Source organism: Cydia strobilella, chromosome 4 (genome assembly GCF_947568885.1).
Source record: "Cydia strobilella chromosome 4, ilCydStro3.1, whole genome shotgun sequence".
Taxonomy (NCBI): Eukaryota; Metazoa; Arthropoda; class Insecta; order Lepidoptera; family Tortricidae; genus Cydia; species Cydia strobilella.
The window spans coordinates 13,732,679-13,756,701 of NC_086044.1; the positions used below are offsets into that span (position 1 = coordinate 13,732,679).

Consider the following 24,023-nt stretch of genomic DNA (forward strand, 5'->3'; position numbering starts at 1 on the left):
GTTCCTTACTTTATTAAGGTCGGTTCACACTTATGGTAAATGCAAGCCACTATAATCTTATGTAAGGGCCTGGGCGATATTTAAGCACGAAGTTAAGAGTACATTAGAAGCGTCTCTAAGGCACACCTCGTACGATTTTACATTAAAAATTTGAATATCTGTGGTTACTATATAAATTTAAAGTGTTATTAATATTGGCTACAGTTATGGCAAAAGAACAATAGAGATTTAAAAAAATGTTATTTAAAATCATTAATAATCCTTTACTTTTATTTGCATATTCAGCACAGACTTGTAGTATTATAGACATTATAGTGTAGTGGTACAAAAGATTGACCTTTCAAATGTACGGTTGATTATAGTCGTTCGATTTGTAGCTGGCCCCGAACGGCTAATCCTTTGTCTATTGTTAAGTAAAACCGCGCGTGCTACTACCTGCAAAAAAAGGGTCGTGTAATTCTAATTGGCACCTGAGCGCGGGCTAGTCTAACGCTCAAAACAACAGTGTAGGTGCGCTCTCCGATAACGCGCCTTTGTTACGCATCTCGATGACACATTTTAGACTGGTTCTGTAGCGTTCGACTCGCCGGCACTCAGTAACCGTAGAGGGACCACACAAGAAATCGCAAATTATTTTTACATTTGTTCATTCTGAATCTTATTGCAATTTCCATAGGAGTTGCAATTCAATAACCGGTTAAAGTGACCGAACAAATTTTAATGCAGGTAGTAGCACAAGGGGTTTTACTTAACAATAGACAAAGGATAAGCCGTTCGGGGCCGGCAACAAATCGAACTACTATACAGGCGGTTCGAAAAGTTTGGCCCTAAATAAGATATATACTTGGGTGGTAGGGACCTACATGTTGATAAATGATAACAGCTTTGGCCTATTTCTTATTTTGAAATGTTACGTTATTTATTGTTTGGCTTAGAATTTGACTACAGAAAATATTTATTAGATTTTTTATACTATAAAATGTCGACTGAGATCAATGGTTCTATCCTTATGCACGTGGGTAAGGATGTCGTAATATTTGTACAAATGCGTTAATAATGTTTAACTACTGATTGTCATCTTTTAAAGAGATACGAAAGTGTGGCGTAAACAATTAAGTTAACGTAGCAATTAAATATAGCAACAAACTATTAGTTTACCCATCGTAACTAGAGCAGTGGTGTAACAGAAGATAACTGTTATATTTATTGAGACAAACGTACAAGGAACGTATAGTACCTACCTGTCTATATATATGTTAACTTTAGCGTAATGTTGGAATTCTTACATGGGGTATAATTTCCATAAGCCCTCGATTACTAGAAATTCTGCCGACTTCTCAATTTCTCACGTAGTTAAGGTTTACATATATGAAACTTTGATTTAGGAATGTAAATATAAACAAATGCGACATGAGCGCGTGAGCTGTGTGTACGTGCACAATCGTTCAAACGATTACCTTAGGATACAAAGCGATTCGCATAAACGTACCGTGTTCCCGACTGACCGAGCAACATGTTTCCCACCCCCACCTCTCCGACCCAATTGTAATGCAACGGCGGGCGCTCCGTCCGGCGCGGGCACTCGGGCATTGTGCTGCCGGCCTCCGCACCTGCGTCGAGCGCATGGACGCGCCATGGTCTGCGATCACGGCCCGCACGGCTCATCGCCTCCCGCGCGACGCAAGTCTCTCCGCCGGCTCGCCTCCACACGCGGCTTCAAACCTCGCCCAGCCAATGAGTACGGCTGGATACGCGTTTTCGAAGGTCTCGAACCTTTCGCCGTTGACGCACCCAGCAAACTTGTGAAAGTTACTCTCAACACCACTGTCGAGGACATCAACAAGGAGCTCGGTTTCGGGGAAGAGCTGACTTTATGGTCTCAGATTGGAGGGGAAACTTCAAGGAGATTAGAGATAGACGAATTTCCGTTAAGGATTCAAGAGCAATTCTTGGCGACTTGCGGGTGGAAATCTGAAGCTAGGAGGTTACGGCTGGCCGTTGATCCGGAGTTGCGGCATTCTCTGCGATGGTGCGCGGGTCCGGCGGCGCGCTCCTGTGGAGTACGGCGGTCTGGTACCGTTCACGTGTTGAAAGGTCACGTTTTTCCACAATGGAAACCAAGACCCGCACACATTATTGGCTCTCGGCTTCACATGCATGGTGAGACTTGTCATTATTTTACTATAATGATTACATAACAGTCAACATTTATATTTAAACTATAATATATGTACCTACTTATATTTATTCCAGGGACAGCATGGGAGGTTATAGAGCTAAGTGGTGGAAGTATCGAACTGTGTCAGCCCAAGGCCCAGCGACTGGTGTTGTGTCTGAAACCGCGTTGTCAACGCAACGGCGTCGCCGGCGACAGCGCCATGAATCACCTGTTCCTCGGGTTTAGCACTGTGTGGGAGAGGAATCTGTGGTTCAGCTGGCTGAAAGAGGTATGTAAATAAGCTCAATCCAATCAAACGTAAACAAACATTACCGGCTGTCAATGATGCGAGTATAAATAAGAAATGAATCTTTAATACCGTTGCCTCGATGTTTTTGTGATTAAATCAAATCTATTCCAAGCATCTACGAAGTGTAACTAGAGCAAATCTTTCAGTTTAAGTGTTTAGTTCCATTGGCTTTAGTGTGCAGTGCAGACTCTCAGCAGATGATTGCCATTTGATTCCGGTACACTTCCCAAACTAACGAACCGAACCGTTGTCATAACAGCGTCAAATTGCTAGAAATCACCCGATTATCGTGTATCTTTTGATATTATTATACTTTAAGTACTTTTATATGCTTTCGTCAGGGTTGTGTTTGGTTCTGCCTAAATCCATAATTATCTAAACGTTATTTAAAACATATTGGTTGCGTGAGCTCACTCAATCTAAATACACGTGCGCGAGAGAAGACACGCATTGCTGTCCATAATTAAAATGGTATTGAACTTAATTGGTATCACTAGGTTATCCTTCCGGAATATAGGTAACTCGAGTAATTTCAAACGTAATGAAATATAACCTATGACGATTTTTTGTCTAATTACTAATACCCAAGGAGGTATGCGTACAGAAGGAAGTGAAAATGATTATTTATTACTATATTAGAACGTAGATAGCTGAAGTTCGCACAACCTTGGAATGATTCGTGCACTATGGATCATCTGTATGACTATTAATTATACCTTAACAATGCGTCAATCAAGCAGTTTTTGCTTAAACTGTATTGTTAATTGGGCAGCAAACATATTATAGTATCTATTCTTTGAACAGACTTAGTAGGCCACATTGTGCTCTATGCTATAATTATTGACCACGTGATTGAATTCAAGTAATTGCCAAGGTTAAATTAGATTAGACACTTTGAAATGACACTAGCTAACGTATGCAGAGTGAAATCTCGACAAAGTTTTGAACATGTAAAAAGTGAACAAAAAATTAAACTGAAATTATATCTAACTACCAATTTAAAGTCTATATATCTGGCAATTAATCCGGTAAGTTTCGTGGGAATTGGATTCTTTCTTTTGAAATAACGGTCAATCTAGAAGAATACCTTCGCGTACCTGTATATAATTTTTTTTTACAAAAAGGCAAGCATTTGACCGCAATCTCACCTGATGGTAAGTGCCGATGCAGTCTAGGTGGATCATGCTTTATTATAAATTTTTACACAACAATTTTTAAAGTTTTCTCAAGGAAGATACAATTATAACAAAAAAAAAATGCCAACATTTGTGTTTTCGACACCGATAACTTTAAACTGCTTTAAAGTACCATAACTGCCGTTAAAATCTCGCATTTGAGTAAACTTTATCTGTAACGTTGTTTATTACATTATTAAAAAACATGAAAATTTTATTAAAAGTAACCATGACATTGAATTTTGTCCAGATTTCACTCCGCATACGTTAGTATCGGAAATCACAAATCTGTGTGGAAAGTCTTACATAACACACAACATACTCAAAATATTTATTGCAGATTAAAAAACATACACTGGCAGCAACGTACACATGCGGGTTGCCAATTTAGAATGTACGTTGTAAAAGATGGATGTGAAAAGTCCAAGAACTACCTTGCTTAGAATTTGACAGCTAATGTTGTTGTGCGGGTAGGTGACCCTGGTTGTAGTGGTTAGTGGTTATCAAAAGTAAACTTCAACAATTCAGTTACCACACAACATATGGCGTCGTGCAGCGCCATCGCCATTCTACTTCAGCTGTCAAATAGGGGGCGCGGTTTTTTCTTAGATTTTACATCAATACCTCTCTTAAGCATAAGATGAACCTCTTTGGTGGCATCAGTTTTTCTACGTCGAAAATGTAAATAAAGCAGAGGTCTTAACCACCAGTTAGATGTGATACCTACCTTGAACAGATACTGAAAAACATTAAAATACATTAACTAAAGCTTGAATGATGCACGAATTTGACGATGCATATGGTGAATAGAATATTTTAATTTTTTTTATACCACGTCGGTGGCAATCAAGCATACGGCCCGCCTGATGGTAAACAGTTACCGTAGCCTATGGACGCCTGCAACCCGGAGATATTACACGCGCGTTGCCGACCCTTTAAAAACCTGTACACTCCTTTTTTGAAGAACCCCATACTGTAGCCCCTCGGGAAAACCTCGGCAGGGAGCTCATTCCACAGCCGAAGCGTACGCGGAAGGAAATTCCTCTTTAATCGCACAGTACGCGACCATTTAGGTGCTAGGGTGTGAGGATGAATGAGGCAGGGTGCTGCCGATGGCGAGCGGTGCGGTGATAGAAAGCGGCCGTTGGCATCATGTCAAACAGTTCTTCAGAGCACAGCCCATTGTAAATACCTACTTTTCACTAGTTAATGATCACCAATTCACCATGTAACAAAATTAGCGAGTTTTACTTATGTAAGAAGTATGTTAATTAGAAGTAGCGCGCGTGTCGCCCTGAGATGTCACGGTTGAGATGTCCGGACCGCGAGCGCGGGGCGGCACAAGGCGGCGCTTGTGCACAAGTAAAAAGTCACTCGAAACAGTCGCATTCCGCATTTCTCTTGCACAGTCTTGCACTAACTGCTTCCTCAAATGTTCAGTGATTATTTATATAGTGATAACAACAGTTGATTCAGTTATGTTTCAGTGACATAGTCAACAAATTCAAGACTTGAAAAATGCTGTCTTATTTTTCATCAATGTTGCGAATATCTACACATAGTATCAAAATTGACGCTTGTTCACATTAGTGTTTAACAATCGACAAAGGACTAAAAGCCATTTATGCCAGTGACATACTCGTGATCGGAATACCGATGTGGTAGTCAGGAATTCGATGTCTTTGGGAATAACAATGCTCTCGAGTTCGTTCGCCCCATGATTACGTACCGAGACTATTACAACTGTCGCCTTTTGAACTGTCATCTGAATGAATTTAGTTTCACAAATTGAGACAAATGAGTGTATTTGAAAGTTTGTGATGGTGGAACAAAACACGATGAAGTCCGACGATGAAGAGCCTGACAGTCTCGATGTGTTCAGTCAAACAAACGGAGATGATGACTTTCTGGATAGTCTCGAACCTTCCACTTTCAAGGAGAAATACGATGCGGTAGGTTCAACCTGCAATTTAGATCCTATCTACAACGATAGGTGTGCATTCACCTGCGATAATATTGTATTACAAAGTAGGCCGCAAAAATATCCGACACGATCTTATTTCTAGCGCAATAAGAGCGAATCACTTATTTTTGTTTTTTGTGATGTACGGAACCCCTGCAACGCGGGTCCGACTCGCACTTGGCCGGTTTTTGTAGTATATCAGAATCTATGCGAATATGAATGGTTTTATGTGAATATTGTGTTTAGCGAAACGAAAGCTTATTAAATTCCACACAAAAAAGTGGCAAAATACTTCTGTATTTTTTTAACAGCACAATTTTTGAACGTATTTGAATGCAATAACTTTTCTTCGGTTTCTTCTTGTCTTCGGTTACCGCGATAGTTACTCATGAAATAAAACTATGAAAACGGATTAGAAATATTTGTGCATAAGAAATATTTGTTTTTTTTTTTAAATGATGTTGCATATAACTGAACGTACTTACAAGTTCAGTCGATGCAATTTCAAAACGCATCGTCAGAAATGTCAACATTGTCAAGTGTCAACAAAAATTTTACTTTAAAACTTCTCACCGACTTCGACTCACGTAAAAATACACAACTTCCACAGGCTATGTTTTCTGTTCACTATGCTATGTATTACTTTTTGTATTGCTGTTGATGCCCCAAATAAATAAAATAAATAAATATCGTAAAAAATGAGTGATTCTAGTGATGAAGATGATCCAACGCCTGTGGATGTTGCACTTTCCTCGTTTTAATGAGGCGAAAAGTTTTGTGTTACACACGGGTGCAAATGTATTTTACTTCTCGTGTGTTGAAAGTGTTGAAACACTCGCTACGCTCAAGATACCACTTTAATTCCACTCGCTATGCTTGCGGTTCAATTTTGGAATCTTTTGCTAACTTGTAAAACAAATGACTATTATTTGGACAATTCTATTTTTCGAGGAAATAACACGCATTCAAAATCTTACAACTTCACGAATTTATAAAAAATGGTAGGTATAAGTAATGTAAGTAGGTATTTATTACATTTCTTCTGTATTGACTAAATATTTTCCTTTTATTACTTATAAATTAAAATATTGTGATCAGATTACCGTGACTGCGTTACCGGTTTCTTAGCTGTATACACGGTGGCTAAAAAATTTGTGCATTCCCGTTGCCAGGGAGGTTTTGGGATTATACTGAGCAACTTTTACTATAGGACCAACCCCACAATCGCGAAAAAAAATTTGGCTGTTTCATACGTTTTGGCTGGTCCATTTTCTATGGCAGGGTAAATATTTTTTTTGAGACTGCAAAAACTAGGTTTTACGAAAAAAAAGTAAAAAATCATTTAAAGTGAACAAATTTACCAGTAACATTTACTTTTTTACATACATTACATAAAAAAATTAAAAAACAAAAAAAAAAATTTAGGCCAAATACGTGGTTAAAATCTTTCGGGTGCCTCGTGAACACCGTGTATAGATTATAGATGTATAATCCTTATCTTACAATTGCAACGCCTATTCTTCTGATTTCTATACCATAACATAACCATTTATATATTATAATAATAAATATTATTATTGTTCAAGGGTTCCCTCAGCACCCAGCCGCCGAACGTCCTCGACCTAAGCGGCGGCGGGCGCACGTCGCTCGGCGAGGCGCTGGCGCAGCACGCGACGGGCGCGTTCACGGTGCGCGTGCTGCGGCTGCGTGCTAACGCGCTCACCACGCTGCCTCCGCAAGCGTGGACGCTGCGCGCGCTCACGCACCTCGATATCAGTGACAACAGAATAAAAGAGCTGCCGGAGGAGATATGCCAACTTACGCAGTGAGTGTCATTTATTATTCGGCATATCCCTTAGGACGTAGCCACCAAATGAACTGAACAAAACGGTGGTGGCCTTCGAAATTTGGCGAGACTGACGTAATAAAAAAAAATAGTTTTTTTTTTTACAAGGCGGCAAAGTTGTTGTTTAACCTCTCGTGCATGTGCAAATTGCAACCCTATGAGGTATAGAACATTACGGCCGCCACGTATTGCAAGCCTTGCAATACGTGCCGCCCTAAGTAGGTACTTCTTTTTGACATTAGTGGTCCAAAGGAAAAGAGAATGTCCATTGCAGTCTCCTCTAACTCCTGGCAGAACCTGCATGTCGCATCTTGTTTCTTTCCAATTTAAAAAATGTGTTTGTTCAACTTACAGCGTCCAGTCAGTATTCTAGTCACCGCGCAGGTTTTGTGTCTTTTGAGCCTTAGAAGCTCCTTAGCAGTTTTGCTGTTGAACCCTTTGATTAGAGCTTTCGAGTTTTCTTGTCCTTTAGCGAACTTCCACCGATCGATTGCTCTCGTGTTTTCTAAGTTGCTGAGCAGATAATATGCATCCTGTTTTGTGATTCCACAGAACGGTTCTGGGCCGACCAGGGGTGTGTCTGCGCCCTTTCTAGCAAGTTCGTCCGCTTCTTCGTTTCCGTTAATGTCGGAGTGCCCTGGTACCCATGTAAGTATAACTTTGTTGGAATTAGCCAGTGCATTTAGATTTGTTTTACAGTTCTGGACTAGTTTTAAGTTTGACTCAAGGGATTCTAGTGCCAGCAGAGCAGCCTGCTGGCTGTCTGAGTTGATGTAGATATGTTCTTAGGTTTCTATCCAGGTTAATCTCCACACATTTGTTGATGGCGAAGACTTCTGCCTGGAAGATTAAACATAAACATAAACATAATTTATTCAAAATACGTGGCATGCTTACATTCATACAAAACAAAGACTTACAAAATAGTGACGTTTTACATGTGCCTGAACTAGGGTACCCTGTATTTCAGGCGAGAGATTGAGGCCTGTGTGCCCAATCTGACACTAGCTTAGGTCTCTCACCATAGATCCCACATCCTACATCATTGCCTTTCTTGGAACCATCTGTGTACCAAATATGGCTTCCCTCTTCGACATACATTTGGTCGTTGGTCCATTTGTCTCTAGGAGATATTTCTACTTGATCTCTTCTGAGAACGGTATTATTTGTCCATTAAGTATTGGTTTTGTAAGCTTTTTAAGCTTTCATTTATTTGTGAATGGTACTATTACAGTCTTGCTCGGATTAAAGGACATTTTCATCCGAGCAAGACTGTAATAGTACCATTCATTTTCTCTACACCATTTAAATATCGTGTTTAGAGCTCCTTACATTAGGTTGGATATCATGTAGAGGCAAGGGCATTTGACAATGACTACAAGGTCGTCAGCATATCCTTGTGTGTCATAGTCTTGGCCTGACATAATTGCAAGAAGATGGTCCACTGCTAGGGTCCATAATAGTGGGGATAGAACGCCTCCTTGTATAGTATTGAGGGTCAGAGTCGACCTACGACATATGCTGGAGAAACTGTATGCCGCGTCGCTGTGTTGGGTTGAAAATGAAAATGGACAAAACAAAAGTTATGGCAACAGTAGACTTATCCCAAAGCCCCATATCATTGGATACCCAGTCTTTAGAACAAGTGACAGATTACAATTATCTTGGACAGCAAATAGGGCTGGGGGCGGACTCGATGATGGCGGAGATAAGCCGGAGGATACAGATGGGCTGGGCTGCCTTTGGTAAACTGAAGAATGTGTTCCAGGCCAAAATACCACAATCACTGAAGACCAAGGTGTTTAACCAGTGTGTACTGCCCGCCATGACCTACGCTTGCGAGACGTGGACGCTAACGATGTGCGGAATGAAGAGGCTCAAAGTTGCACAAAGAGCGAGGGAACACAGTATGCTCGGTATATCTCTGTAATATATGTATATGTAATCTATATATATAAACGTAAAAGTCCTGACTGACTGACTGACTGACTGACTCACTTAAATCAACGCCCAGCCCAACCCGTTGGACCTAGAGAGCTGAATTTTTCACAATGGGTAGTTCTTATGACGTTAGTATCCACTAAGAAGGGGTTTTTCAAAATTCATCCCCCAAGGGGGTGAAATGGGGGTCCAAAATTTGTATGGGGTTCAAGATTTATTTTAAGCTAGCAATTTGAAACTTCGTTAAAAGATATTATTAAAATACAAGAAAACTAATTTAAGCGTTTTTGAAAATCCATCCCCTAAGGTGGTGAAAAGGGGGTTGAAAGTTTGTATGGAGATCAAACATTTTATTGCGTGCGGGACTGGAATCTTTGTATAAAGGTATATTATTAGCATAGAAGAATAGTAATTTCAGCGATTTTAAAAATTCACCCCTTAAAGGGGTTGAAAAGGGTTTGAAAGTTTGTATAGGGTTAAAATTTTATTCTAAGCTAGGAATTAGAAACTTCGTAAAAAGGTATATCATTAAAAGAGTAGAAAACATATTTTAACGTTTTTTTCATCCCCCAAGGTGATAAAAAAGGGGGCTGAAAGTTTGTATGGAGATCAAAAATTTCTTTGAGTGCGGGACTTGAATCTTTGTATAAAGGCATATTATTAGAATACAAGAAAATTATTTCAGTGTTTTTAAAAATTCATCCCGTAAAGTGGTTAAAAAGGGGTAGAAAATTTGTAGGGGTCCTAATTTTATTTTAAGCTAGGTACTTGAACAAGTTTGAGAACAAATCAAATTATTTTATTAAATATTTTGATTTGTGTTTTTTAAAGTACTACTATATATAAGTTAAAAACTGTAATAGATGTCATATATTAAAGAAAAAGTGACGAAGCCCTCCAGTGGTGAAGGCCGGATTCGAACCGGCGTCTTTAGCTATCGCGGCTAACGCCATGAATCCCTAGGCCACCCCGCCACCGCCGATAGCTAAAGACGCCGGTTCGAATCCGGCCTTCACCACTGGAGGGCTTCGTCACCTTTTCTTTAATATATGACATCTATTACAGTTTCTAGGTACTTGAAACTTCGTAGAATGGTATTTAATAAGGAAAGAAAACTTATTTCAGCATTTTTGAAAATTCATCCCCCAAGGTGGTAAAAAAAGAGGTTGAAAGTTTGTATGGAGATCAAACCTTTTTTTGAGTACAGGACTTCAGTCTTTGTATAAAGGCATATTATTAGAATACAAGAAAAGTAATTTAAAGCGTTTTTGAATATTCATCCCCTAAAAGGGTTAAAAAAGGGGTTGAAAGTTTCAATCCATTACAAATGCTTATTGAAACTTCTTAGAAAGGCATTGTATAATATTACAAAAAAAGTTATTTCAACGTTCTTAATAATTCTACCCCTAAGGTTGTTAAAAAGGGGATGTAAGTTTATATGTAGTACAAGTTTTATATAAAACTGATTGCACCGTGTTTGAAAAGTTTGTATTAATAAATTTTGCAGCGGGAGCGAACATTTTTTTTAAATAGTCGACTTGAAAATCTAAGTGTTGAGAGGGATTTATATCGAGAACATTTTTTTTCAGTTAGGGGCTTGAAACTTCGTACTTTGTGAAAGACAAATTTCATGCGCTGTATAATTATTAACAAATGATTTACCGTCCCTACTGATATCTTTTGCTGCATAATGTTCTATGCTCATTTAAAAAAATATATAACCACCAACATACAAATCCACGCATACGAAGTCGCGGGCAACAGCTAGTAATATAATATGTATGTAGTAGACATCGGCATAGACCAGATCACAGACCTCCAACAAGATGGGAGGATGACATCAAAAAGATTGCAGGCCCACTCTGGAGGAGAGAAGCAGCAAATCGGGCTGCTTGGAGGAGATTTGGAGAGACGTATGCCCAACAGTGGGCGCATACTCGCTAAGGATGAAGAAGAAGAGGGTCAGAGTGTCTACTCTGTTCGAGAGCATGCTATGTACCCATCTGGTGGTGGTTTCGTCTACTCCCTTTGATTTCATACCATTGAGTTTGGTCTCTGTGGGCGTATTGTCGAAAGCACCCTCGACATCAAGGAACGCACATAGAGCGGTTTGCTTTTCCTCTAGGGTTTTTTGCACCTTGTCAACCAGGTCGAGTAGTGCAGTCTCCGTAGATTTTCCCTTTTGGTAAGCATGTTTGGTAACCAGGTATTTCGCTGTAATGTGCTGATCAATGATTCTTTCCATCGTTTTGAGTAGGAAGGTCTGAAGGATTTAGGTTGTGAATAGTCCTTTTACCCGGGTTTTAGTATATAATGAAGCTTTGACTCTAGTCCATTGATCTGGTATAATTCCCCACGCAAAACTTGCTCGGAATATTCTGACCAGATGAGGGAATTTTCCCAATGCCCTTAATTTTGTTTGATCTAAAGATATTAGTTGCGAATTTCTAGTCGATATTGCGTGCCCTGTGGATTTCATTATTCCTTTGGGCGCATAGCTATTTGTTTACTTAACTGATTGTGTGCGAACCGGGGAAGTTGTGGGTGCCTCTGAGCAAGTCTAGTTTCCTCTTCTGTGTTCGTTAAAGTGCCATCTAGTCTTTTAAGAAGACCGAAATAGTTGGCTGGTGTCATGGAGAGTATTTTGTGAATTTGCGCTCCTTTGTGAGTTTGGGCAATCTCTTCACAGAACCATCTTTTAGGAGAAATAGGGCCTCTTCTCTTAATGTTATTTAATAAATATTGCTATCATAAACCATCGATTTATTTAAGCCAATTATTTTTTTACGAAAACACGTAGTCGACGTAATTAACAAATATTTTGTATTTTTGTGCCCTCTTCTATTAATAAAATGGTGTAACGTACATACATGAGTTCTACATTTCCTGCTACCCAAAGGTTGTCTGGAAGAGATCGCTTTTTAGCGATAAGACCGCCTGTTGTTACCTGGTTCTATTTTTTCTTTAAATATTTCTTTGTAGTTTTACATGTATGTAAAATGTATAATTTTGGTGCAATAAAGAATATTTACTTACTTACTTACTTACTTACTTACACAATGCGCTTCCTGATCTTAGAAAATTGCATGCCAGTTAACACGTGCAGTGCTAATAGTATGTAATTGCTATAATAAACCCATAACTTTCCATATTACTTTTGATTAAACGTTCTCATTAGCGGCGGGAGAGAGAGTTATGATTATGGAAGGAATTTTTCAGACGTATTTCTGTTTATAAAATTTTGATTAAATTATGATAAAGTATCCTAATTTTCTAACAGGAAATGTGGGAATGAAAGAGATGGTTGTTTTTCTCCTATTTTTAGCGCGCATTAAATATAGTAAATAAATAATCATTTCTTCCTCGCGTTGTCCCGGCATTTCGCCACGGCTCATGGGAGCCTGGGGTCCGCTTGGCAACTAATCCCAAGAATTAATAGATAAATAAATATAGTAAATAAATAGATCTTAAAATAATCTTAATACATTTTAACATATCATGGTCGACTTAGGGTCAGTTGCACCAACCACAATTAACAGACTGATTAACGTCAAGCAGCAGAGAACTATGAAACTTTCCATACAATAAAATTTAGCGAACGGTAAAACGGTGACAGACGGTTTGGTCCAACCGACCCTTAATCTCATAAATAATAACATATAAAATAAAACTATGAAAACGGATTATATCGCGTATATTGAATTTATAATTCATCCCGACGTTATAAATTCAATATACGCGATATAATCCGTTTTCATAGTTTTATTTCATGAGTAACTATCGCGGTAACCGAAGACAATATTAATAACATATAATTTAAAAAGTGATATCTAAACGAATTTAACTGGGTTTCAGTATGTCGATTTACTTTATTACTCACAACTATGTCATCATGATGTACATAGATATGTTATGTACGCAACGTTATGTCAAGATATAGAGTCTGTGCGAAAAGAGAAGAGTTGTACAATGTATTGGATCCCATACATTTAACGACTCTTCTCTTTCCGCACAGACTAAACAAAACGCAGTTTGATTTAGAGGCGTAACAGAATGAGCACACTTACTTTTTTAAGTACGTACGAGCATGCCTAAAATTGTATACAATTTACAATCTTGTTCCCTAGACATACATTTCCAAATTCAAAACATATCATTAGAGGTCGCTGTACATCATGGGCTACGTTATGTAACGCTCGGTTGGTGGTGCGTGGCCATAATCTCGAGAGACTCAGCCTTCGGCCACCACTGCTCACATTTAAATAAAATATTTCTAATAATCTTTATTAGTTGGAATTCCAGACATAAATACATAGTGGTTGAAAAAAATGCATCATCAAACGAAAATTTCAAGAAAAAAAGTTTATAATGATTGTAGAAGAGATGTACCTAGTCCTAGAAAAAATCGTGCCACCGAGTTTGATGAAAAAAATGCATCATTAAACGAAAATTTCAAGAAAAAAAGTTTATAATGATTGTATAAGAGATGTACCTAGTCCTTGAAAAAATCGTGCCACCGAGTTTGATAAATAACGTAGATGCACTGTACGGGTACGGGTACATACTACAGTATACTACGGTAAATTAGGTTTTCAAAAGTTCACATTTGACAATTCAGTGACCATTAAACATATGACGCCGTACAGCGCCATCTGCTTCAGCTGTCTAACTCGAGGGTACGATAATTTCTTAGACCAACTCTTCGCATCAACCCAACCTGTTTACGATTTAGCAACAGACGTTTATTTTTATTTTTATTAAAACATAATTTGACTAAATCAGACCCGTAAAGTTTTATGAATAAGGGGGCTACTGTCTTTATCGCTGCCTTGAAGCGTAATGGCATTGTAGCTTTTATTAGACTACACATAGTGAACAAGCCTATTTTTTTTTGTAAACAGTATTCGAAGATACCTACGATCGTAGATAATTTGTCACTATAGTTGGTCAAGCAAATCTTGTTAGTAGAAAAAGGCGGCAAATTTAATAAAAGTAGGCGCGAAGGGTTATCGTCCCATAGAAAATTTATTTCCTCACCATAGTGGTTTTCTCTCTTCTTCCTTCACCGTACAAGCAATCGGTCTCTGGAATTCGCTCCCTCTGACGATCAGACAGGCTCCAAGCAAGTTACTTTCAAACGTTTGCTTTACCTTATAGTTTTTTATTTGTATGGTTTAATTCATTATTAACGATGTGTAAATTTGCATGCTGTTTAAACAGCTGAAAAAGGTGAAACGATTTTATGTAATGTACATTTAACCTAAGACACTTATTGTACCCTTTTTCTGCAAATAAAATTATTTCTATTTCTATTTATATTTATAACCACCTGCTAAGGCAGGCATAGTAGGTATTAGTCGGTGGGTAACCCTTAACGCACGTGCAATTGTATGTATATGTATTTATCCTTGCTTATTCATATATTTAATTATATATATATATATTTAGTGTACTCATAGTCATAAGGTATAATTAAACATATTATTATATTATTCATGTAGAAGTTTTACTTCGCTCAAAAGTTACGTTTCTTTTTTGTTTGTTTTTTCTCAGTGCACCCACCTTGACGCTTTTCTGTTTAGCCCTATGGTTGACTGGTAGAGAATGCCTATAATAGCATTAAGTCCGCCTGTAGTACACTTTTTATGTGCAATAAAGTTTAAAATAAATAGATAATAAAATTTGAATTTCGCGCCTTTTTACTGACAAGATTTGCTTGACCAACTATAGTAACACTCTTGAGCCTAGGAATTAGTTTCGCCATGTCTATCCATGTGTTAGTCCGTCCGAGGCTTAGTTTAGTAGTATTAGTGGATATTTTGGCATGATTAAAAAATTAATCACACCAACAAATTTGTAAAAAAAATAAAAATTGTTAAATTACAGTTCGAATATTTAATCTAAATTTAATCCTTAATATTAAATAAGTATCACCATCATGTTTACAAAAGTATATCAAATTAATACGGCATAGGTGCGTTCAGCTGTTAGACGTTTCCCTTGTTTTAAGTGAGTGCTTGCGTACGGTACGGCACTGGGGGGCTATCTTCATCTGCTCGCCGAAGCGTGCCACGTTCACTTTGCCTCAGCACAATCCAACCCTGCGTTAGCTAACATGGCCCACAGTCAGCAATGTGCCAAATAAGGACAGGACAGGACATACATATTAACCAAATCCTCAAATTATACCCTAACAACATTTTTGTACAAATTCTAGATGTGTTTATGTTTGCGTATCTGTAGGTACTAGCTTAAGTTATAAAGGTACCTCCTCAATCCTTGAAATTTGAATGGAAGACGATGAATTACCGCAATTATTTTAGTTAATGATTATTATTAACAAGAGAAGGATGAACCACCTTATTACCGTTTCCGTGCATTATACTAATCAGCAAACGCACAAATAATCAAAACGCTGAGAGCTTGATTTATAACTCACGACACGTCACGACCACGGGTCACACTGAAAGCTTTTATTTATTTAAAATTATGCAAGAATTAGAAGCATTTGGTTTTGTAAAACTCGGCGTTTGTCTATTTTTTGAGGTACCTAATATAAGTATACTTACCTATATGTACCTGATGTAAGTATATATGTAGTTTGAAGTTTGTAGGCATGTCCGGGGGGTTGTTAAGACGTTAAGACCTACGACGAACAAAAAAGTTACGATAGGTTTCGTAATTTTTTTTTATAATGAAGGATACTTCTAGTATTCGTACTTTTTGACAAAAAAAAAACATCAAGAATTACATTTTTCAACAGTGACGTCCCAACTCAGCTTGGGAGTCACTCCCAAGCTGTGACATTCAAATTTTACTCCTTGTTCATTGATACCAGAATATTCGACCCGGTTCCCGTTAGTGAACCAGATCACAACTGCGATTTTTGGAAAAATCTACCTACAGAATAACTAATATAGAGTAATAATGTTCGTCGTAGTTTAACGATACCTACAGACAACTATCAATCAGCAGGTATACACGGGAAAGTACAATAGCTATTTCGAAAGGGAATTGCAAAGCCACGTAACAAGCCAAAGATCCATAGTTAAATGGTATTGCATAGATTTATTAAGAGATAACCTGAACAACAATATGTGGGTACCTATGTAATGGTGGAGGCATTGCGTCTTGTTGCTAAACGCGTGGTCAGTGGGCCGACTCGGCTGCCTCCGCGGTCAGTCTAGGTGCAACTCCGCTAAAGCCAGCACCCAAACTTAACATCAATTTAAAAATATAAGAAACATACAATTCGTTTTTATCAGTGATTATCGATTATACTATTCACTGTTTCGATTTAGTGGTGGCGAAAGCGGACTAGTGTTGATAGCATTAGTGATGGTTTGCATGTGGTACCTGAGAGTGATACTACGAATACATTCTGTCTTGTTTATAACCTTCTTTACATTGTCAGTGTTACCGGTAAAATAATATTTGGTGAGTGAGATGTTAGAAAGTGTAAAATAAGGAAAAAAGATATTAGTGTTATTGTATTGGTAGTTATAATTTTTATTATTGTTATTATTGTTCTTAGGTACCTATGTTAAAAAATGAAAGGTATCTTGTTATTTCTGCAACTCATACTTATAAGTATTTAATACATTACTAAACTGTATATATTAGATAGTAACTTAGTAACGTAACTTCGTTATATTTCATCATCTAGTAATTAATTTTATATCTATAGTTTCTACGAAATAAAAAATAATAACGTACCTAATTAAAATGGCTTTCAAAAATAAATACAAACTTAATTTCTTCAGTCACGGCCGGTGCGCTTATGGGCCACGATTAACATACGAGTGTGATATGTTACAGTCGCCGCAAGACGTGAAACTTCTAAACAAAACCTATTGTGTTAAGAACTTATGCAATACAAACAAAAGCCAATTAAACTAGCTGATAAAAACTTAAAACTTCATCAGCAGCTCCGATGATATAAATACCTGGACCTGTATGCCCTGACACCCGACGTGGTTACCTGGTGGTGGTGGTAACCTCAAGGCTGTACTCTGATTGCCTAATCATGCATGCCAAACGATTAAATAAAGCATGATTCTGAAGATAGGTAATGTTTGTTCAACATAATATGATTTATTATGGATAATATACCGCCAGTCTGATGCAGTTTATAGTTTATACTACTCTTTGAGTAACATGGTATGCATTTAAGATGATATAAACAAAGAAAACAATAACTTACAGGTATTAATTATAACTAAACAGAAGAAAACTTACAGGTAATCTAAACAGAAGATAACTAATAGAAAATTGGCCCTTATCACACCAAATCACACACAACTTATAGATTGAATGTGATAATTGCCAGGTTTACGTGTGGGTATTTAAATAACTATTAAATAATTTACGCTTAAGACAATTAAATGCATATGATAGAGATATAATTTTAATGATTTTGCCAATGCTGTGTTTTAACAGTAACAGGAAGGCTCCTTCGATAGCAATCTGTAGCGTTTCAAAGCGATTTTAATCTTATTTATAAATAGATGGATATCGAGTTTTGCCTCACTGCCGGCTTTCAAGAGCGTGTATGCGTCTACACATCAATTATTTCAAAACTACAGTTCAATGAACGCATTCTGTTCATGCAAATCTAGACAAACTTGCAACGTAATCGCAGTAGGTATTGCGGTTTTTTTCTTATCATTCACGAATAATTATATACCAACCGACGATTTATGAACTTTCTGTATTTGCATAATATAATACCATACGATTAAATTAAATAATTTGAATTTGGACAAACTTATTGCGGTTGGGAACACCGAAGGAAAAATATCGAATCGTAGTCTTCCAAATTCTACACGGTCGTTAGAGACGCGCTAGACAGATACCGATGGCAGAATACTTACATACTAGCTAAATAATAGGGCAATATTATAACGTACCAGTACCACACGCATTTTTGATAAAGATTTGTAACGTTTTTTTTTACTTATATATTTCCCCCTCTCGTTCCTTTAACACCATTATTTAAGTGCATTTACGGGCACTATATCTTTATATTTAATATCAATACATAACTTATTCCTATCATAATATTTACCCACATGACAATAAATGGGTGTCATCAGAATTTTTAGTCATGATAAGAACGCATTCGTATAACAGTTTTTTTTATTAGCCTAATTTACAAAAGGCCTCTCCTCGTTTCCTCCACTTCTTCGTTTTGCGTAACAGTTTAAGGCTCCATTAATATTATTGAAGAAGTATTTTTATTGGTTCATAGTCATTTTACTCCACCTTAAGCACTTTTATGAGTCTTTTGGTCTTCATTAGCTTTTCTCCTTCTCCAAATAACACTGTTCGTCTGCAATTGCTTTATTTGTAGGTAGATCTAATACAAAATCGATATATTTGTTCCCTTAAAATTCGACGAGTAATATCAACTCTCCAAATACCTCTGTGACCAATCTGCCCGCGCAGCATGGTTTCCCCTATCACTAAGTCCGTCACTTTCGCACTCACATACTTGTTAGAACGTGACAGGTATGGTGATAAGCGTACCGTGCTACGACTCCTGGAAGTAATACACTTGTTTTTTTTATTTTTATTTCTCATACACAAAATAACATTAAACCAAATTGAGAATCCTCCTTCCTCCTTTGAAATAATCGTATGCCTATTCCAGATTAGAAGATCTTCAAGTAAGCGACAACGAGCTGCAATCTGTAGACTGCGCTCTCCGGCTGCCGCGCCTGCGCAACCTCGTTGCGGCACGGAATCTCATTACTCATTTCGGGGTAAGATCTGAAAAAATTATGTAGAAGGCATGTGAATGCACTTTGGTTGTGAAAACTCATTGAGGTCCCAAATGAACATAATAATCCGACAGAAAACATACATTAAGTAAGTACCTTACGAGTACCAAACCTTTGCCCTACATATTTACCCCATACAGTTTGAGGGGTATTTATGGTTACGTAGTTGTTCCACAGTAAGTTGACGGTATTGGTAGCTTATTATTTACCTACGCCTGATCGCCTCATCGCTTTTTGGTCTCAGATCTAACATGATTAGGGTTATTTAGGGATTCTAATTTTAGGTAAATTTGTATTTACTTTATTACATAAACAGGGCCAAATAAAACGTACTTACCGTAAAACTTAAATGCAATGTAAAGGCATTTACATTCCTTGGCTTAAACCTCTACCAATACGTAATTTATACGTAGGACCCTATACCTTATCTTGTTTTTTTTTCTTCATATTTTCCAGAACAAAGAAAGCGCACATATGGGTCCCGATGACGATAAGGAGTCCCACTCACCGCTCACCAGCGTCGACCTCCGTAACAACAACCTTAAGGGCAGCATCATACTGGGGAACTATGAAGTAAGACCATTAATTTAATTTACCACACTAGTACTAATAGCAAGACCTTATGATTATAACGTAAGATTAACGATTTTTCACTACCTAAAAGGTACAACAGGACTAAGTACTTATTGTGCGACTCTGTCTGTCTGTCACATTCCTAAATATCTCGGATACTCCTATTTTATTTGCTGCTTTTCTGTAGAGCAGAGTGCCAAAGAAAAATGTCTCTCTTCCGAATCCGATAAATAATTATTATTGTCTTTAATGTTTCAGCATCTGGTCAGCTTGGATGTGTCCAACAACTCAATCGAAGTTCTGATGGTGTCAGCACTGCGCGGCCTCCGAGAGCTGTACGCCTCTAATAACACGCTGCGACACCTGACTCTACACGGCTGCTCCCTACGTACATTGCGAGCACCACACAACCGTAAGTACTAAATACGCGCCTGCATTTTCTAGCCACGGCAGACGGTGTGGTGGGGTATATTCGCAATAAGACCCGCTACGGTTAAGGGTATTCTAGCCGCAATCGCACCATTACATGCACTTCGAGCTTCCTGTGGTGCTCTTGCTGTGGCCGCTGCTGGAAACCATCGCGAATGAGAGCTTCTGGTCTAAGGGTGTGATAATTCAGCGGTTAGGAGGTAGCTGCCCAATCTTACGCCGGAACAGGAGTCGAAGTCAAAATGTTTTTATTTTGTTTATTATTGTATGTAAAGTAGGCCTTAGTTGCCTGAAAATAAAGTGAAATTCAATAGAAATTGCAAATTAAACTCAACTTTAATGGTATTTCATTTGTTTTGTAAGTCACTTTGTTACACTAGTATTACTCTCACGCACCATTTGGTTCTGAAATACATAAGTAAAATGGTATAAAAACTTCATTGGTATGCATACGTAAACTGGTAACGCAATGCATAGTATTACACTAATAACTTTTATTATTGCTGGTAATCGGAATTGGAACATGTCGAGCTATTCGACTTAATAATACGTGAGTGACCCGTTTTAAAATAATTTAATATAATCGGAATTGGGTTACAATTCAGAATGAAAAACCTGTCGTTATATAAATTTGTTTGTTCCACCAACCTTTCACAGTTCGTCCGTCTGTTTAATATTCGGCTGAATACATCTTCTTTCAAATAAAATATTAAAATGTAGGTGAATACGACATTCATTATTTAAAATTTGTTCAATAACTGTCAATGGTAGGAGTACATGAAAAAAAATCATTAAACTATTTATTTATACATAAAAGCCCCCAATTTTTTGCAAATCAGTACGCTCTGAAAAAATCAGCGTTATTTAAATATAGGATACACATATGAATAGTCACTGACTGTACATCATCGAACCAAGAACAACTCCTTTTTAGAACTTCTGGATCAAGTACATAGGTACCTACTTAGTTCGATGAACGAAACAAGCATTTTTAGTTTTACCTATTTACTAATGTAAATGTACTCGTCAGTTAATATTTATTATTGTATCATTTCTTTACAGAACTGGAAACATTGACGACAACGGTGCCCCCCATAAACTTGGTAGAATTAGACGTGACCAACAACAAATTAAAATCGTTACCCCAATGGCTTAGCGGATGTTCCGATTTAACCACACTCCATGCAAATAATAACCAGTTAATGTCTTTGCCGGAGCACTTGTTTTGTAGTGAACTATCAAGCTTACGGAGTCTTCACTTAGCTCACAACAAAATCTCGCACATTCCATCAATGCCAAGACTACGAGCACCATTGAAGGACTTGCTTCTGCACGACAACTGCATACAATCTCTACCGGAAAATTTCTTCTCAGTTTGTGACAGATTGTGCGTTCTAAATCTCTCTAACAATAGACTTAATCGTTTGCCGTCGGCTAGAGGTCCATCGTCTCACTGTCTTGAACGACTTTATCTAACTGCAAACTGTTTAACGGATGAAGTGGCAGAAGTTATTATTGCTTTTCGTGGACTGCGGATATTGCATCTTGCCTATAATTGTTTGACAGTTCTCCCCGAGAGTTGCATAAACTTTTGGCCAGAGATAGAAGAACTTGTACTCTCGGGAAATGGATTTACGAGACTTCCAGAAAATTTACCGCAACTTAATAATGTAAAGTGTGTCAGAGCACATTCCAACAGGCTACGCTCAGTACCTATGTTTGCTTGTAGTGCATCTGTTAAAATTCTTGATTTTGCACATAATGAATTAGACAGCATAGACCTGAGACTTCTTGCACCGAAACAACTTAAGTTCCTTGACATATCGTGCAATAAAAAGTTACAAGTAGACCCTTCACAGTTTAACGCATACAGATGTCAAAGACCTTTGAGTTTAGTCGACGTAACTGGACGACAATCAGGGGCTTGGTCTCATAAGAATAATTACCATGAAGAATTAAACGGCTCGACCCCTTGGACTACTGGATTTTCAGAATGTCCTAACAAATCTCTACAACTTTGCTGTGCGCAAATAAGGTTGCCATCATTTTGCAATAAGGAGGGTTTCTTTGCAGTAATTGATGGAGAAACTGACATGGAAGTTCCGAAAATATTACAGTCAAGTTTGCCGGGCCTCCTGTTAGAAGAGAGATCAATAAAAGAAACTGTAAGTGAATACATGAAGTATGTGGTTCTTTCTGCACATAGAGAACTAAAGGAAAAGGGACAAAGAAAGGGGGCTTGCTTGATAATGTGTCACTTATCACCGGTAACCTCCCCAGAGAATGGATTCGGACCCACGCCTATAAGGTACAGCATGAGACTAGCTAATGTCGGGGATACGAAAGCTGTTTTGAGCAGACGGAATGGACCTCTAAGTCTTGGTATTGAAAATAATAAACGTTTGGGGTATTCGAGTCGGTATCCTAATACAATACCAGACCCTGACATTATACAAACAATTGTAAAGGAAGATGACGAGTTTTTAATATTAGGTAATGGAAACTTTTGGAGTACTATAAGTGTAGAAACTGCCGTATCTGAAGTAAGGGCAGAGCGTAATCCAGTTCTTGCTGCAAAGAGATTACAGGACTTGGTTCAAAGTTACGGTGCTGAAGAATGTATATCTGTGCTTATAATACGATTTGATACCGGAAAATCAGATGTTGACATGCTGATGAGAGAATTGAGACAAACTATAAATACAAATAAAACAGTTTGTAGACCAGACTGTTGTTGTTCGCGCTTGGACCCATGTTGCCATTCGGCTACGCCACCTAAACCGAGCAGCGACCGTTCTTCTCCGAGCGGACAAAGCGATCGTCCTCCGAGTGAAGCAGTGAGCCACCAACACTACGCCAGTGTGCGCTCGTCGCAGACAAGAGCTTCGGAGAGGCGAAGTTGCCGCGGCGGAGTCGCCCGAGCTATACGCGTCCGGGTTGAAGAAGACAAAGAAGAAGACCACCGAATCGACGAACCGCCTAACCCGGAAGAAAATTTTAAGTGTTGGGAGTATATGTTAGAACAAAACACACAAATGCTCTTTGATAAAGAATTGGATAATCTTTCCAAAGGAATAAGGTCAAATGTAAGCAGCTTAAGGAACTTAAAAGGTTTGTCCGGTAGCAGTCCACAACTGCATCTAACAGGGAAGCAGTCAAAAGGAGTTCCGTTTTTATCGAAACATTTTGGCAGCGCTCGATCTTTCGGTACTGCTTTAAAGCCAGATCTTCGGTTTGGTTCTGGTAGAATACCGAATGGAGGTCCTAACGCTGCTTATTTTGGATCATTGCAGAGACTTATGCCATACAATATGGAGTATGATTTTGCTGTAATACAGGAAAAAACCGCACAATCCCAAGACTCACTAGACCTCGAAGGTCGCATGCAACAGTACTGGGGCGTAGCCACGACCGAACTGTAAGTTGAGTAATTTTAGTAAATAAAACTTCCAAAGTTATATTATAGTACGTAGGTATAATTCATGTATCATAGTAATTTATACCATTAATTTGTCGACTAGACTTCATTTTGCACAAAGTATTATATCACTATAGACTTATTGGTAATTGTCGGCTATATTAACACTTATTCACTTATATGTACAATATGTTATATAGTTTGTCGAACATTGAATTACGCCGTAAGTAATTGATAATAAAATAATCTTATTAAATAAATACTTAAGTATATCGACGTCTTTTATTAGAAATTCATATTATATGTACATATTGTAACATCTTAAAAATAATTGAATTCTAATAATTTATTTACACATTACCTTGCTACTAGTAAGGCGATTCAAAATGCTTATTCTGTGCTCACATTTGAGGATACATCTCTCACAC

The 24,023-nt window shown here is 37.9% G+C and overlaps 1 protein-coding gene and 1 long non-coding RNA gene across 2 annotated transcripts; one reads left to right on the forward strand and one right to left on the reverse strand.

The window, feature by feature from the left end:
- Positions 1-1,024: 1,024 nt before the first annotated feature.
- Positions 1,025-23,867, forward strand: LOC134741041 (protein phosphatase PHLPP-like protein). The gene is made up of 7 exons (XM_063673780.1): positions 1,025-2,160; positions 2,254-2,447; positions 7,193-7,431; positions 19,046-19,157; positions 19,632-19,748; positions 20,007-20,160; positions 21,240-23,867. The coding sequence occupies exons 1-7, from the start codon at positions 1,404-1,406 to the stop codon at positions 23,597-23,599; spliced, it is 3,933 nt and encodes a 1,310-aa protein (XP_063529850.1). The 5' UTR covers positions 1,025-1,403; the 3' UTR covers positions 23,600-23,867.
- On the reverse strand, positions 2,380-3,363 carry LOC134741107 (uncharacterized). Its single transcript, XR_010127846.1, has 3 exons — positions 3,185-3,363; positions 2,538-2,737; positions 2,380-2,438 (listed from the first exon to the last, which is right to left on the reverse strand). It is a non-coding gene; the product is annotated as an uncharacterized LOC134741107 (long non-coding RNA).
- Positions 23,868-24,023: the final 156 nt, after the last annotated feature.